This window comes from Grus americana, chromosome 3 (assembly GCF_028858705.1).
Source record: "Grus americana isolate bGruAme1 chromosome 3, bGruAme1.mat, whole genome shotgun sequence".
In the NCBI taxonomy this organism is placed as follows: domain Eukaryota; kingdom Metazoa; phylum Chordata; class Aves; order Gruiformes; family Gruidae; genus Grus; species Grus americana.
The window spans coordinates 106,878,215-106,892,242 of record NC_072854.1 but is presented as its reverse complement, the minus strand read 5'-3'; the positions used below and the strand labels follow the sequence as shown (position 1 = coordinate 106,892,242).

Here is a 14,028-nt window from a genome sequence, read left to right as displayed (position 1 = left end):
GGCGTTTCTTGTCGCAGGAGAAGCAGGGAGCATGAAGCATGGACAGTCAAAATGTGCAGTTGTGGTTTGAAGGGCTGTCAGCGCTTGCACCAGAGCTGATTTCATGGGGAAGGTCCCCTCTGGCAGCTCTGCTGCCTGCTGAGGTCTCCTCTGCTCGGGCACGTGCATCTGAGCCCCCTGGCAGCATGGGGGCTGCTCTCATGCAGGGAGGACGTGCCTGGAGTCGTTTTAAAGTATTGAAAATGCAGGTGAGGATTGCTGGTAGGTGTGTGCACAGGGGAGCAGTGGGGTGGCTTTTCCCCCTCCCTTGTCTGTTTTGGAGGTGGGGGAAAGGCTCCTCACCAGCCCTCTGCTCCCCTGTAAGGCTCTGGGTCATTAATCCCTTTAGAAAGCTCTGCCCTGGCCCATGTCACCTCTCCTCGGGTGATGCGGGTGTGGGCTGGTGTCTATGGGATGCTCTTCACCACCCAGCTGGTGGGAGGAAGAAGACCCATTTTGATCCAGGGCTGATGGGGTTTCTCCAGGCTACATAAAGAGACTCTGCATTTCATTCCAGCTGTCCAGCAATAGAATATATTTAACTTTAAAAAAAAAAAAAATCCACAGTATCAAAACACAGCAAGTCACAATCCAATACTCGGTGATATAAACAGGCATACAAATGGTCCTCTGTAACCCCTTGGTTTGGGCTCTGCCATGAAAATGAAAGACAGGCTCACCATCGGGATGCGAATGGCACAGGTGGGCACAAGCCCGATTCCCCCTTCCTAGGGTGGAAAAACCCCATAGACCCGAGCATGGCCAAAACCAAGGGAAACATGGACTTGAGCCAGCAGTGGACAATTTATCCTGCTCCCAGCCTGCGCCGCAGCACCCGTGTCTGTCTGCGTGTGGTGGGAGGCTGGGGTGGGATCGCTTGCCAGGTGTTTGGGGGACTGTTGCCATCACATCCAGGCAGCGTTGGTGGAGGCGAGCCCGAGCCCAAATGTGCTGTTCCCTTTGACCTGCCTGCTGGAAACATCCTTAGAGCTGGAAGATGGGTTGAGCTACTCTTGCCTTGTCGATCCTAGAGTCTATGTGAAGCCTTCACATCCTGCTGCACTGTTTTGGTGGAAGGGAAGGGGGGGTGATGCTTCCCTCTGGCTGGTGGGTGGGTGCAAGGGAAGCAGGACTGAATTTTAGCCCAGCTATAATTACAAATACAGATGACAAGAGGAGGAAGGATGGCTGGTGGGTGGCACGGGCTCCTGTGGGATTTGCTGTAACTAACCCCGGTTCAGCTGGTGCCACTGTCACCTGGGGTTTTACAGCATACTGGCCCCACAGGGGGAAGGAAATGCCGAACACCAGTTCAGAAAATAAATTGCAGCACTACCTGAAAGTGCGTCGTGTGCGTGAACATGGAGAGAAGCCAGCTAGAAAATACGGGGGGGTGTGATCATGCCGTGGTTAGCAAGCGCGTGGGAGAAGCCATTGCTTTTGACTGGGACGGATCTAGCCAAGCTTATAACTCTGCTTGTGTCTGGACTTGAAATGTCAGTGAACTCTTGGTGGTGTCTTGTAGAGGATGCGGTTTGGGTTGAATAGTAGTAAAATACACTCTGGCTCAAGTGTACGCACGTATGTGAACTGCAGGGCCATCCCGAAACAACTAGGAGGCAAGGGTGGAACTAAACCAGCCCCCTTCAGGCTAATGATACTGTGACTTCTCAGCCTCCTGTCCACGGAGCTCGGCACAATACCCTGGGCGTCACGGTGAGACTGCGACAAGGGGCGATTTCCAGCGGAACTGGAAGGTCTTTAATAAAACGTGTGACAGTAGATGCACGAAGGGAGGAACGTGTCTCGGGAAGCGCAGGATGAGGCACAGATGGAGGCACCTCGCATGTCTGACGCTCCCTACCGCACAGCTGCGTGCCGGAGCCGTTCCCAGCACAAAGCTCTGCTGGCCTCTCTGGCTACAAGTGCCAAAAACACGTGCTGTGGCCAAGAGCGATGCCAGCCCCCCGCAGCAAGTGTGGTCAGGCAGGCAAAGGGCTGGGAGGGTGGGGGCTCTCTGCCACAGCACCTTTTCCACGGTAAGTGTGGATTTGGCAACACCGATAAACTTAGGAAAAAATGTTAAGGTGCTCTGTGTTGAAATGGTTGGGCTGACCCAGAATGAAACTGGTTTAACAACCGGCCACAAATTCCAAAAAGACATTTGGTTTGGTTCCTACCTGGAATTGCTTTCCACAGAGCAGTAAATAAGCTGTTCAGCCTGGCTGGGTTCAAGTACCAAGGAACTATTTAATCAAAGCCCTTTCTTTTTTTTTTTTTTTTTTTTTTTTTTTGAGAAACCTGGTTTTCACAATCAGGAAAGAGCAGCAGAAAATACTGTGTCACAGGCGGATGGGCGTGAAGCAATTGCATTTATTCTTCGTTACCTACTATCACTCTTTAGCTGTGAAACTTGCATCTAAGACATCTATATTTATAAAGCAGAAGATGATGTCAGGATAGCCTGGTGCCATGCACCTTCGACCAGATCAAGCGTTCACTGGCTGCAACCCCCAGCTGCGGAGGCGGGGGTAGGTTGGCAGCGGTGTGGCGGGGGCTAACAGGACGGCACGGCGTGGCTCCCGCAAGCGGGTGGCGAGTTATCCAGCCCTGGTGTTGGTGGGCATCCAGAGCGGGTGGCCTCCCTCTGCGGCGCTCCGGGAAGAGACGTAAAAACGCTGGGTGATTAATTTGGTCCTAAAGAGAAAGACAAGCATTGCTGATGGGGGCGGGGTGTGTGGGGAGTGTTAAATTAGCATTCCTACCTGTGCCTTCACTGCGTGGCTTTTCTCACCAGTGCGTGAAGTGCGGCCACCGTGCGCGTACCTCTGGCTTGCTGCCGGCTTCCCCACCGCAGGCTCCCCGGGAGCCCCTTGAGGGGATGGGCTTTGTCCCTGGCACAAAGCGCCGCCCTCTTATGAGAGGAGGAAAAACAAGTTGGGGGGAGTGGATGTGATATTAAAGATAGGACTGAGCAGATTTCCCCCCACCTTGTGACCGCTAAGGCTTGAAATCCCATCCGTCCCCTCCGGCCTGCTCAGCCTCCGAGCTCTCTGCAGCCCGTGTCTCCCCGCTACCTGCCACAGGGCGACCTGAAACCAGGCTCGGGGGCTTGCCATTGCCCCCCAGCGTGCTGCTGTTCACACCAGGGCTGGGGGAGTCTGGGGGTGCTGGTTTGAATCGGGACTGTTGCAAAAAGCAGGGGTTTTGATCGTCGTTATTACTGCAGCAGGGCAGCTTTGGGGAAAACGCAATTTGATGCTTGCTACCCACTAGCAAAGCCAATCTATAAACTTGCTCCTGTCCTAAAGCAGAGAGTGGGAATCTGTCTGGTCTTCATTAAAATCGATTAAGCAAATCCCCCACAACAAGCAGAAATAAGGCCTTTTGTTCTCAGTGTCCATCGGACAGATTTTAGAGCCTCCAAAGTGGTGTGTTGGCTGTTTTCTTATCACCAATTTGATAGAAAGGTCAAAAATAAGAAAAAATTTTAGAGAGCAAAACCTGAAAGTAAACTATAAATCCCGCACCTCTCCCGTGCAGTGGTGCTGGTGCCAAACTCCCTCATGCAATAAACGCGGCCAGCACAGGGGTGTAACCGAACCGATGCGCTCAGGAAACCCGCGGCAGTGCCAGGGAGGGCAGCACTTCCGTACAAGCCCTTCCCCGACTAATCAGATTCTCCCGTCCTCACAAGATCGTGCACACAGACAGCACCAAGTGCGGCCAGAAAAGCCGCCAAAGCCCTGGCTGTGCTGAAAAGGAGCTGCTGCTGCCACTTTTTGTTCCCGAGGGACCTTTGGTATGGGCGCGTTGGGTCTCTGCCCTGTCAGAGCAGCTCCCAGCTGGGATGGGGCGTCCGCTGCCCGTCTGACATCTGATGCCATGGGGGACACCGCTTTGGGCAGTTTAATGCCCAGTGGAAATGTCAGCCTGGTTAACCCTTGCCAGACTGAGACTTCTTGCACTGCTTGACCACTGAATCGTAGAATTGTTTAGGTTGGAAAAGACCTTTAATATCATCAAGTTTGCCACTAAATCTTGTCCCGAAGCACCATATCTACACGTCTTTTAAATACCTCTGGGGATGGTGACTCCACCACTTCCCTGGGCAGCCTGTTCCAGTCCCTTGATAACCCTTTCAGTGAAGACATTTTTTGTAATATCCAATCTAAACCTCCCTTGGCACAGCTTGAGGCCATTTCCTCTCATCCTATCACTTGTTCCTTGGGAGAAGAGACCAACACCCACCTGGCTACAACCTCCTTTCAGGTAGTTGTAGGGAGTGATAAGGTCTCCCCTCAGCCTCCTTTCCTCCAGGCTAAACAACCCCAGTTCCCTCAGCCGCTCCTCATAAGACTTGTGCTCTAGACCCTTCACCAGCTTCATTGCCCTTCTTTGGACACGCTCCAGCACCTCAGTGTCCTTCTTGTAGTGAGGAGCCCAAAACTGAACACAGTATTCAAGGTGTGGCCTCACTAGTGCTGAGTACAGGGTGACAATCACTTCCCTAGTCCTGCTGGCCACACTATTTCTGATACAAGCCAGAATGCTGTTGGCTGCCTTGGCCACCAGGGCACACTGCTGGCTCATATTCAGCCGGCTATCAACCAACACCCCCAGGTCCTTTTCTGCCAGGCAGCTTTCCAGCCATTCTTTACCCAAGCCTGGAGTATCGCATGGGGTTGTTGTGACCCAGGTGCAGGACCCAGCACTGAGCCTTGTTGAACCTCATACAGTTGTCCTCAGTGCACCAACCCAGCCTGTCCAGATGTCTCTGTAGAGCCTTCCTGCCCTCAAGCAGATCAACACTCCCACACAACTTGGTGTCATCCACAAACTTACTGAGGGTGCGCTTGATCCCCTTGTCCAGATCAGTGATAAAGATATTAAAGAGAACTGGCCCCAATACTGAGCCCCTGGGAACGCCACTTGTGACCGGCTGCCACCTGGATGTAACTCCATTCACCGCAACTCTTTGGGCCCAGCCATCCAGCCAGTTTTTTACCCAGTGGAGAGTATGCCCATCCAAGCCATGAGCAGCCAGAAATGGTGTCAAAGGCTTTATTAAAGTCCAAGTAGACAACATACACAGCCTTTCCCGCATCCACTAAGCTAGTCACCTTGTCATAGAAGGAGATCAGGTTAGTCAAGCAGCACCTGCCCTTCATGAACTCATGCTGACTGGGCCTGATCACCTAGTTGTCCTGTATGTGCCATGTAATAGCACACCAAGATCATAACCTTCCCCGGCACCGAGGTCAGACTGACAGGCCTGTAGTTCCCTGGATGCTGCTTCTGGCCCTTCTTGCTAACCTCCAGTCAACTAGGACCTCCCTGGTTAGCCAGGACTGCTGACAAACGATGGAAAGTGGCTTGGTAAGCACTTCTACCAGCTCCTTCAGCACCCTTAGGTGGATTCCATCTGGGCCCGTAGACTTGCGTGTGTCTAAGTGGTGTAGCAGGTCACTAACTGTTTCACCTTGGACTATGGGGCTTCAGTCTGCTCCCCATCCCTGTCTTCCAGCTCAGGGTACCCTGAGAACAACTGGTCTTACTCTTAAAGACTGAGGCGAAGGCGGCATTAAGTACCTCAGCCTTTTCCTCAGTGAATCCATCTTCGCAGGCACAAGAACAAGTTATTCTTAAGCCACACTTGGCTGCTCCCGTTTCAGAGCTTCTGCACCCAAAGTCTCAGTCTGGTTTCTTTTCAATAGCTCTACCAACAGACCTCAGCCTGTCTGCAGAGCCTCCTGTACATCCAATCCATCCTGAGGCAATGGCACAAATAACTCAATGTTCAGGCAGCATCTGGAGTTTGCACTTGAACCAGCCATTCTGTTTTGGCAAATGTGAGGGCTAGCCATTGCTCTTTGTCATTGTGCTCGCTGCAGCTGAGCTAGCAAGTTGTTTGGGTGGCTTGAAGGCTAGTTATAAACCTCAAAAAAAGAGTTCCCATCGATCATAGCAGCAGCTTGTGAAGGTGTTTTCTAGCTGTGCTACTGATTCCGTTTGCTCCTTGTTAGTTATTTACCCCTTATCTTCCCAGGTGGGAGATGAAGGAGCAGAGCTTCTCTGTCTCGCAGTAAATGCTGAAGCTCAATTCTGTAACATCTGTATGGTCCTGCAAGCCACAGAGCTGCAGGTGCTACACCACAAGTCACTGAGCAGCCACCCTTTTAACCGGTCCTTTTGGTAGAAATGGTCAAAGAGAGTTGCAATTGTTGAACGTCATGAGCAGAAATCCTTTTGATTGCTGTGGCAACCGTAATCTTGAGGAGCTCGTCCCTTGACTTTAATGCAGATGTCAGATGGCTCTTGGGTATCATCTTTCCACCACTGACTTACTAGGAGTAGGTTTTTTTCAAAGTGCTGCTGTAGTGCTGCTGTCTTGCAAAGCCTCTCCTTGGCAAAGCAAGGTACCCATGCCTCGCTGCAGCACAGCATCATGGCAGGATAACTGCACTGCTTCTCCGCTTGAGCACTCGGGTTAACAAGAAGCACCAACTGATGCTTGCCTTCCAAAGAAACCCACTTCACTGCTGCCTGTGTTGTGTAGCTTACGTGTCTCTAAAAGTTGATGGTTTTCATCCATCTTCCTCTAAAATTACAAATGAGAAGCTTTCCTGTCTGCCCCATCCTATGGACCGTTGCTTTCTGTGGAGCAGCCCAAAGAGCTGAGCTCAGCACCCCCATTTGGGAACAGGGTAGTTGCTAAATACCTGCCGCTGGCTGGCTGGCATAGCAGTATGAGCCACTGTTTAGCTGGTTAGGGTGTGAAGCAAGAGAAATACAGCCCGAGTTATTCTGTGGCTCTGCCATGAGTTTGCTTTGGAGTCAGGTAACTGCGTACTGCTGTTTCTCAGCTGTACAACAGCAGAAGCAATGTCTGTCTATCATCTACAGATGCAGGGGTTACTGTTAGTATTTGGCCAGGACCTGTGAAATATTGCTTTAAACTTAATCTGATGGATCTTCCACGAATCCATTTCATGTTGATTTGTTTCCTATCCTCTTGCTAACCATGTGCCAAAGAGCCAGGCATACGTCTCCTATAGACTGTAGGCACTGTAGGACATGTGCTCAGTGGGGCTTGTGCAGTTTTGCAGGCGTTTAGCTGAGTGTGTTGGCTCAGGCACGCCACGCTCAAACACTAGATAGTACTTGCACATGAACAAAGGGAATGTCTGCAAAATACACCGCCCTAGCTGAAGTCTGGCTTGGTAAAATACACAAGTTGTTTGCATTACAGATTTGCATCCTTATTATACTGGTTCCATTTGCCCTTCCGATTTAGGCTGCTGAGATCAGGGGAAGTGCTCGAGCCAGCAGTCTCCCGGCTCGCAGCAAAGGCTCCTGACTCTCTGCCCCTTTCTCCTGTTCAGGCAGCCCAAAGCTTCTCCTAGCGCACAGCTGTCAAAGGATGAGGTGAAAAGAGTTTGTCATCAGCTCTGATGCCCGTGCTGGAGAAACACGCGTGGTTTAGATGGGTCCTGTCCCACCACGAGTTAGCCGGGACTGTGAATTGTACTTTATCATTAGGCCTGGAGAAGGACTTCATGAGCTGGGAGAAGCACAGCGAGGCATCGGTGTGTCCTCTCCGCAGGCTGTGGGCTCACAGCGAGGTGTGGATGTTGGGCAGGTAGGAAACTTTCCAGGAATAAAAGTCCTGCATTAAAACCAGCAGGTCTCCAGTCGTCAGGAGAGCACCTGGGGCTACAGGGAGGCCAAGCCATGTTTCCTGCTGGTGTAAACACTGAAGGAGCTTTCTCCCCACCAGCTCCCCGAGGACACTGCAGACAGGTGCCCTGCCTAGTGCAGGGCTCTCCTCCACCCTTGGCAGGCAGCCGTCCTGCTCGATACACCCCTATGATGCCTCTGAGGGCTGAACAGACAGTGCGCAACCGGGGGGTTTTTGAAGCCAGGCAGGCACTTCTGCACTTTCTGTCTGCAGACGGTCAGGCAAGGAAACACGTGTGCTCAGGGAGCGCTTGCTGCCGTCTGACTTCTCAGTTCTCTTTGCAACAGGAGTTATCTTAACTGACAGGATCTGCTCTGCATGGACCATGAAAACATGCCTTCAAGAAAACCACCGTGCTGGGAGAGGCCGGGAACTTGTAGGGCAGCGGGGTTTGGTGCCATCCCCTCGCCCACCAGCTGTGCTTCTGCAGGAACGAGGGGCTGGAAGCGGGTCCCAGCTCTGTCTTGCTTGGGTGGCTCCCAGTTTTGGCAGCAGGTTTGCGTGAAGCTTCTCTTGCTGGAAGGACCCTCCCCGGGCAAGAGCAGCAGCCTGGTTTTGCCCTCCTTCGGCAGGGCTCCTCCTGACACCTTTTTGGAGTGGAAAAGCAGCCAGGTGGTGCCACAAGGTCGTGTCCCCCCCCCCCGCCCCAGCTGAGCTCCTCTTGCCCTGCCAAAACACCAGCCAGGATCAGAGGGATCGCTCTGCCTGGCTGCCCAATTTAGCTCCGCGCATCATGTGTTCAAACCACAAAAACGCAGCCCTATCCCATTTGGCCATGGGCCTTCCAACCACGACCGCTACCGAGCACCTGGTCAGCACCAGGTCGTGATCCTCGAGCTTTGGGCACTTACCCTGGGGAAGCGGAGCAGGGATGGTGCTTCAGCCAGGAGCACACGCCGTGCTGTAAGGGGATCCATTTCCAAAGCACAGAGATGCTTCCAGCAAGGCCCTTTCAGGCAGGGGGGAAGAAAAGGCTTTTTTTTTTTTTTTTTTGGCTCCCCCAGTATTGTTTTACACTAGAAGCTTTTGACAGCACGTGGCTGCGCCCACCACCCTAGAGGCAAGGCGCTGCAGGACACCCGTCCCTTGCTAGATAAAGTCTCCCCAGGGGCCGGCGGGAGAGGTCTGGTCTTCACATGGTGCCAGTGGATGGAAGCAGGGGACGGCCCCAGTCAGTTCAGCAGTACAACACGATTTACAGCAAGCACGTTTCTCAAGACATCTGCAAGGACAGAGCTTCATTGAGCATCATATATACACAGACAGCAGAGGAGGTCGGGCTAAGCCCTCCGCTACCGCGAAGCAGTCAAGGATGGACTCTTGGGGTGGGGGAAAAAAAGTACCACTGGTTTGCTTTTACATACTGTACATATATCTATTCATAGCTCCTTGGCATCTGATGTTCACAGCTGGTTTCCTTTAACGGTGAGCATAAAAAGGAGGCAAAACATCTTCAGCTACTTCCCCCTGGGAGAAGAGAGAAAGCAACATCTCCTGCTCCCCTGGCTCAGCTGCCTGCCCAGGTGCCACCTTCGCCAGGGGTGTCTCCTCCTCCCGGCACCATCCTCCTCCTCATCGGCCGCCCACCGCGTGCTGGCCTGGGCCAGTCCTAACCCACGCTGTGCTTGCCCCATCTCCGCTGCTCAACAGGATCAGTGCAAGTCTCCGTCAGCTGCTCTGCACCTCCGCTCCGCTGGACGGGCAGATGAACCGGGTTCAAACAGAAGGAAACAAAACAAAAGGAAGAAGAAAGACAAAGGGTAATGAAAAGGTCCGTGGCCCACAGCTGCCAAAGGAAATCTCTCGCCGTGTTTCTCTGACCATACTTGTCCCAGCCACTACAGCTGCTGTGGGATCCCCTGTTCCTTGTAGCCTGTGAGGAGGGAGGGGAAGGGAACATGATTAGTGTTAATTCCTAAAGAGGACCCTCGGCAAGGCTTAAGTGAGCCTGGGTTACCAGGCGTGGCAAGCCACATGGGAGAATTGGGGGGGGGGGCTGCCACGTCCCCCCTGGCTGCCAGGCTGCCCCGGGGCAGGCTCAGCCCCACGAGCCGCCCTGCCTTGCTTGAGCCAACACCTGCCCGGTGCAACCACCTTCCCGGGCACGGCACCGCGGCCGCCGGCAGCCAGCCTTGCCGCTGCAGTGCCTGCCTGCCACCGGCCCCGGTTTGGGCAGAGGTACGTCTGCTTGAAGAGGTTATAAGGCACAGTAGGTACCAGCAGCCAGCAATTCCACCTTTACGGAAATGCTGTATTTTCTGCCTAAATTATTCTGTATTGGAGCGCGGTTTTTCTGCAGTGTAGGGGAGCTGTACGCTCTTACATACTGCTCCAGAGACACCGCTGTTCCCAAGCGCTGATCGGGCGGCTTGCTGGTTGTGCGTTCAACACACTCGCATCTCTACTCGTGATCTGCGTCTGAACCTCGTCCTTCAGAGGACTGCCGGGCAGGAGGAAGCTGGTTTCCTCTGTTCACCTTTTAGTTCCCGCGCTGGCTTTTGCTGACAGAGCTCTCCAGCAGCAACCAGTCTGCACTGCGGTTTGCAGAGGTGAACAAACATCTCTTGGAGGAGAAGGGGGATGACTTTAACCACAGGCTGATGTGTCGGAGTTCAAACGCAGACCTGGGGATGCCCCTCATGGGCCCTTTCCCTAATGAGATCCTCAGTGCCTTGTTACGCACTTGCTTTGCTCCAGACCAGCAGAATTACAGGGGCTTTTGTCGGGGCACAGCAGCCGTCCGGTGGGACTGGAGAAAAATGGATGCTGCAAGGGCTAAAGCAGCCTGTCCTGCTGCTCATCACAGCTCCTCGGGGGACTGGGGCCCCAATTTATTTGCTATCCTGTACATAGTGGTTGTGGGGAGGCTGCAAATCCCATAGGGGAGGGCTCCTTCCCCCGGGGGGGGTAGGGCAGGGAAGGGTAGTGGGAGAGCACCCGCAGCTCTTGTGCTGACACCCAAGAAACCAGAAAAATAATGGGGTTTTTTTTAATATTTTCCTCGGTGGTTGCAAAGACTGCACCAGACGTTTTACCTGCTTTCTTTTTAAGAGAAGCTGGGATTGTTATTACAACAGTATCAATGCAACAGATCTCCTTTTTAAAGAAGCAAACAAACTGTCCTTACCTGCACTGCCAGCACTAGTGAAGATCTTTCAACTAGAAACCGAGCCGAGCCTGTATCTGGAGGGTTTTGTTCTTTGTGTAAATAACATAAGTGGCCTGTCATTTTTATATTTTGAATTTTAAATTAGTCTGAAATTTCACATCTCAGAAGAATGCTTAACTCTTCAAATACTTTTCCACTGATGCTTTTATACATTTCTTTCCAACCCTTATGGCAGGCTTTTGTAAGTCCCTTAAAAAAGCTGAACACAAAATACCAGCAGGTGCCACAACCCCTATCTTTAAAGGACTTTTTGCTGAACTAAGAATTGGCCCCAGCAAATGAACTTTGCTGTACTTTGGAAAAATCCACGCATTCACCCAGCCTTGGCAGTCTGGATCTCCTGCTGCTAAACGAGCACAAGGAATAGAGAAGGAGATTAATGACGCTTATCCGCACATATTACCCTGCACCGCATTGCTGCCCATCGCGTGCAGCTGAACAGAAAGACTTTCACCTGTTTCAAACAGCTTTTTCTAGGGGGAAAAATGATGATTTCTTACGCATTTACGTTCTAAGCGTGAGTCAGCTCTGAAGGCAAGATGAGCTGGTTGGAAACCTGTAATATGGGCTTGTCTACAGCATCGGTTTAACTTCTTTAGGGAGCACAGTAAAAAGAAAAAAAGTCCCATCAACCAGATGGACCAGAGAGTTGGGGCATGCCATAAATCCTTAGGTAAAGTAAGCAAGCTAGGTTATGCTTACAGTAACTTGCTTGCGTAGCCATGCCTTTTATTAAGATATAATAGAAATCCTTTCAGTCCTGCTATCAGTTTTGACGCTGGCTGGAAGCCAGTTACAGTGGCTGAGCCCGTATCTCTCTTTACATGACCTCAGTAAGCCAAAAGATGACCTGTCCTATGCTAAACTTATTTATTAAAATACTTCAGACTTAACTTATTAAAGAGTTCATATATGACAATAGTTATTGCATTTCTTGCATAGGAATAGCTATTCTGTAGGAAGCAGCTTTACGTTAGTATGCTTGTGATACAGTTAAGGTGCAGTTCTGTAAAGCAGAGAGCTCTGGGATCAAGATTAAGTCGATCTGAGTATTCTGAGCATAAAATCACTTCTGTAAACCATTGCAAGTAAGACCGAGGCAAAACCAAACCAGTCTGTGCACAGGCTGTCCTACTGGGACGGGGTTCATGCAGTGGGCGGCCTCAGGACGCTCTCGAGGCTGAGATGGGTCCCTGCCTTGCTCTGGGGATGCCCTTGGGGCATTGCAATGCCGGGTGGAGAACACGTCCCCGGGGGCTGTGCAGCCACAGGACAGACACAGAGACAGGCGGACACACGCACGTACAGGCACATGGCTGGACTGGGGCTGGGAGCGGGCAGCACCGGCCAAAGCGAATCCCAAACGGCTTGTCCCGGCCGAGTGCTCGCTGCTCTCCGCAGGGAGCTGCCACGGGGTGTGAGGTGGAGGAGGAGGAAGAACAGAAACAAACTTACCTTGTGAGACTTTGATGGTGAACAAAAGGAGGCAAAGGAACATGAAAGAAAGAGAGAGGGAGAAATGTAACTGTAGACAATATATCCGAAACACATGGAGAACCAGAAAAGAACAAATAAATTGGGGCTGCAGAGTAAACAGAGAAAAGCTGCTCTACCATCAGACATTCACACCGGGGCTAAACATTATTTAAATTCCTTGTACTTGAAGTGGATCATTTCATTTGGGGCTGTTGTTTAAAGGGGCCGGGGGAATCCTCATCTGCTTTCCAGCTCACTGGCTGCGAGCCAAACAGGCTGGATGGACCACCGCCTCTGAGGGATGCTCCCACAAACGCTTTCCTCTGTGATGTTGCTGTTTCATGGGTTTGACCCAAGGGGAACCGCTGAAGAAAGGCAGCAAACAAGACGTCACGGTGTACCGGATGGCGTGTGCCACGCCATCTGCGGCCTGGGAGCTGGGAAAACTACACCTGACGGCTTTTTGGCAGTTTTGCTGCTGAGTTTGTGCCCACAGACAACTCGCAACCGCAGCGTGCCTCGTGGTGCTGCAAACCCTGGTGATATTTAACATTCCTACGATATTTTAAGAACTTACCCTACTGCAGCATTTGGTAGGAAACTGCAAAAAAAGGGCATTTTAAGTACTTTCCTCAGAATAATTTGGGGAATGGCTCTATTTAGATTTTTTAAAAAAACAAACATAATAGGTCTAAGTGGGCAATTTATCCTCAGAATTTCCTTCATCTCGTGAAGGGTTACCAGCTGTTTTAGGATGTTGTTCTCTTCTCAGTCTCTCAAGCTCTTTCCGCTCCCTTTCCTTCCCAGGGCAGCTGCGTCACCTGCCCTAGCAGGGGCCCTGCAGAGAACAGAGGCTCGGTGTTGCTTTCCAAAGTCCCTCGGAGCCCGAGCGTACAGTAACCGTGCAATCAACTGCTGCTGCTTCTGGCAAGGTCTGAGCACTGTAATTAGCAGAGGAGTGACAAGCGGACAGCATGATTACAGGTAATTTCTTACTACTGGCTGGCAATCAGTCCCTGAGAGTCCGCTGCCCACTGCAGAAGCAGGGGCTGCAGCAGGAGTCCCCGTCCTGTGAAACCACCAGCCGCGGTGCCTTCGCTCGTTCGTAGGCGCAGGCGTTAATTCAGAGGCCAGAAGCTGAGTTAGGGCTTCCTTCAGAAACCAGGCTTAACTTCTTGGCTGCGTTCAGACAACGCCTGGACAAACGGTCCTTGACTTCTGTCCCCTGTGCCACCTCAGTGTGACATTATTATATTGATTTCTGTGGTATTTCTGTCAAGAAATGGCACAAAACCTTTTATAACGAGCTCTGAGCAGCTAGGGAGTTCCCGGAAAGGCCGTTCCTCTGCGTTCATTCTGCACGATGCAGCTAACGAAGACGTGTGCTGCGTGGGCTGGGGACAAGGTGTGCCTTTAGCAGAGGGACACTTGCCCGGAAAGCCTTAGGAGGCTCATTTTCCAGTTGGTCTTGGCCAGCTAATTAGCTCTGTTTTGCCTCAGCTCCGTGCCTCATCCCCGCAGCCGTGACGAGGGGTTCGAGGAGAGCACGGTGCGGCAGCGCTGCCCTGCCACCGCCAAGGGCGGCTGGGTATTTGCAGTGGCA

General features: G+C 52.0%; 1 protein-coding gene across 3 annotated transcripts in view; it reads right to left on the bottom strand.

Annotated features, from left to right (window-relative positions):
* Positions 1-2,392: 2,392 nt before the first annotated feature.
* Positions 2,393-14,028, bottom strand: part of STUM (stum, mechanosensory transduction mediator homolog) — a 49,974-nt gene continuing 38,338 nt past the window's right edge. Inside the window, exons 3-4 of one of the 3 annotated variants that reach the window (XM_054819818.1) lie at positions 8,632-12,413; positions 2,393-2,736 (exon numbers count right to left, since the gene is read on the bottom strand). In XM_054819818.1, coding sequence (XP_054675793.1) covers positions 12,016-12,413 — 398 coding nt within the window. In that variant the 3' untranslated portion in view covers positions 2,393-2,736; positions 8,632-12,015. The remainder of the gene's footprint in view (positions 2,737-8,631; positions 12,414-14,028) is intronic. The other 2 variants (XM_054819819.1, XM_054819820.1) reach the window with 2 other exon arrangements.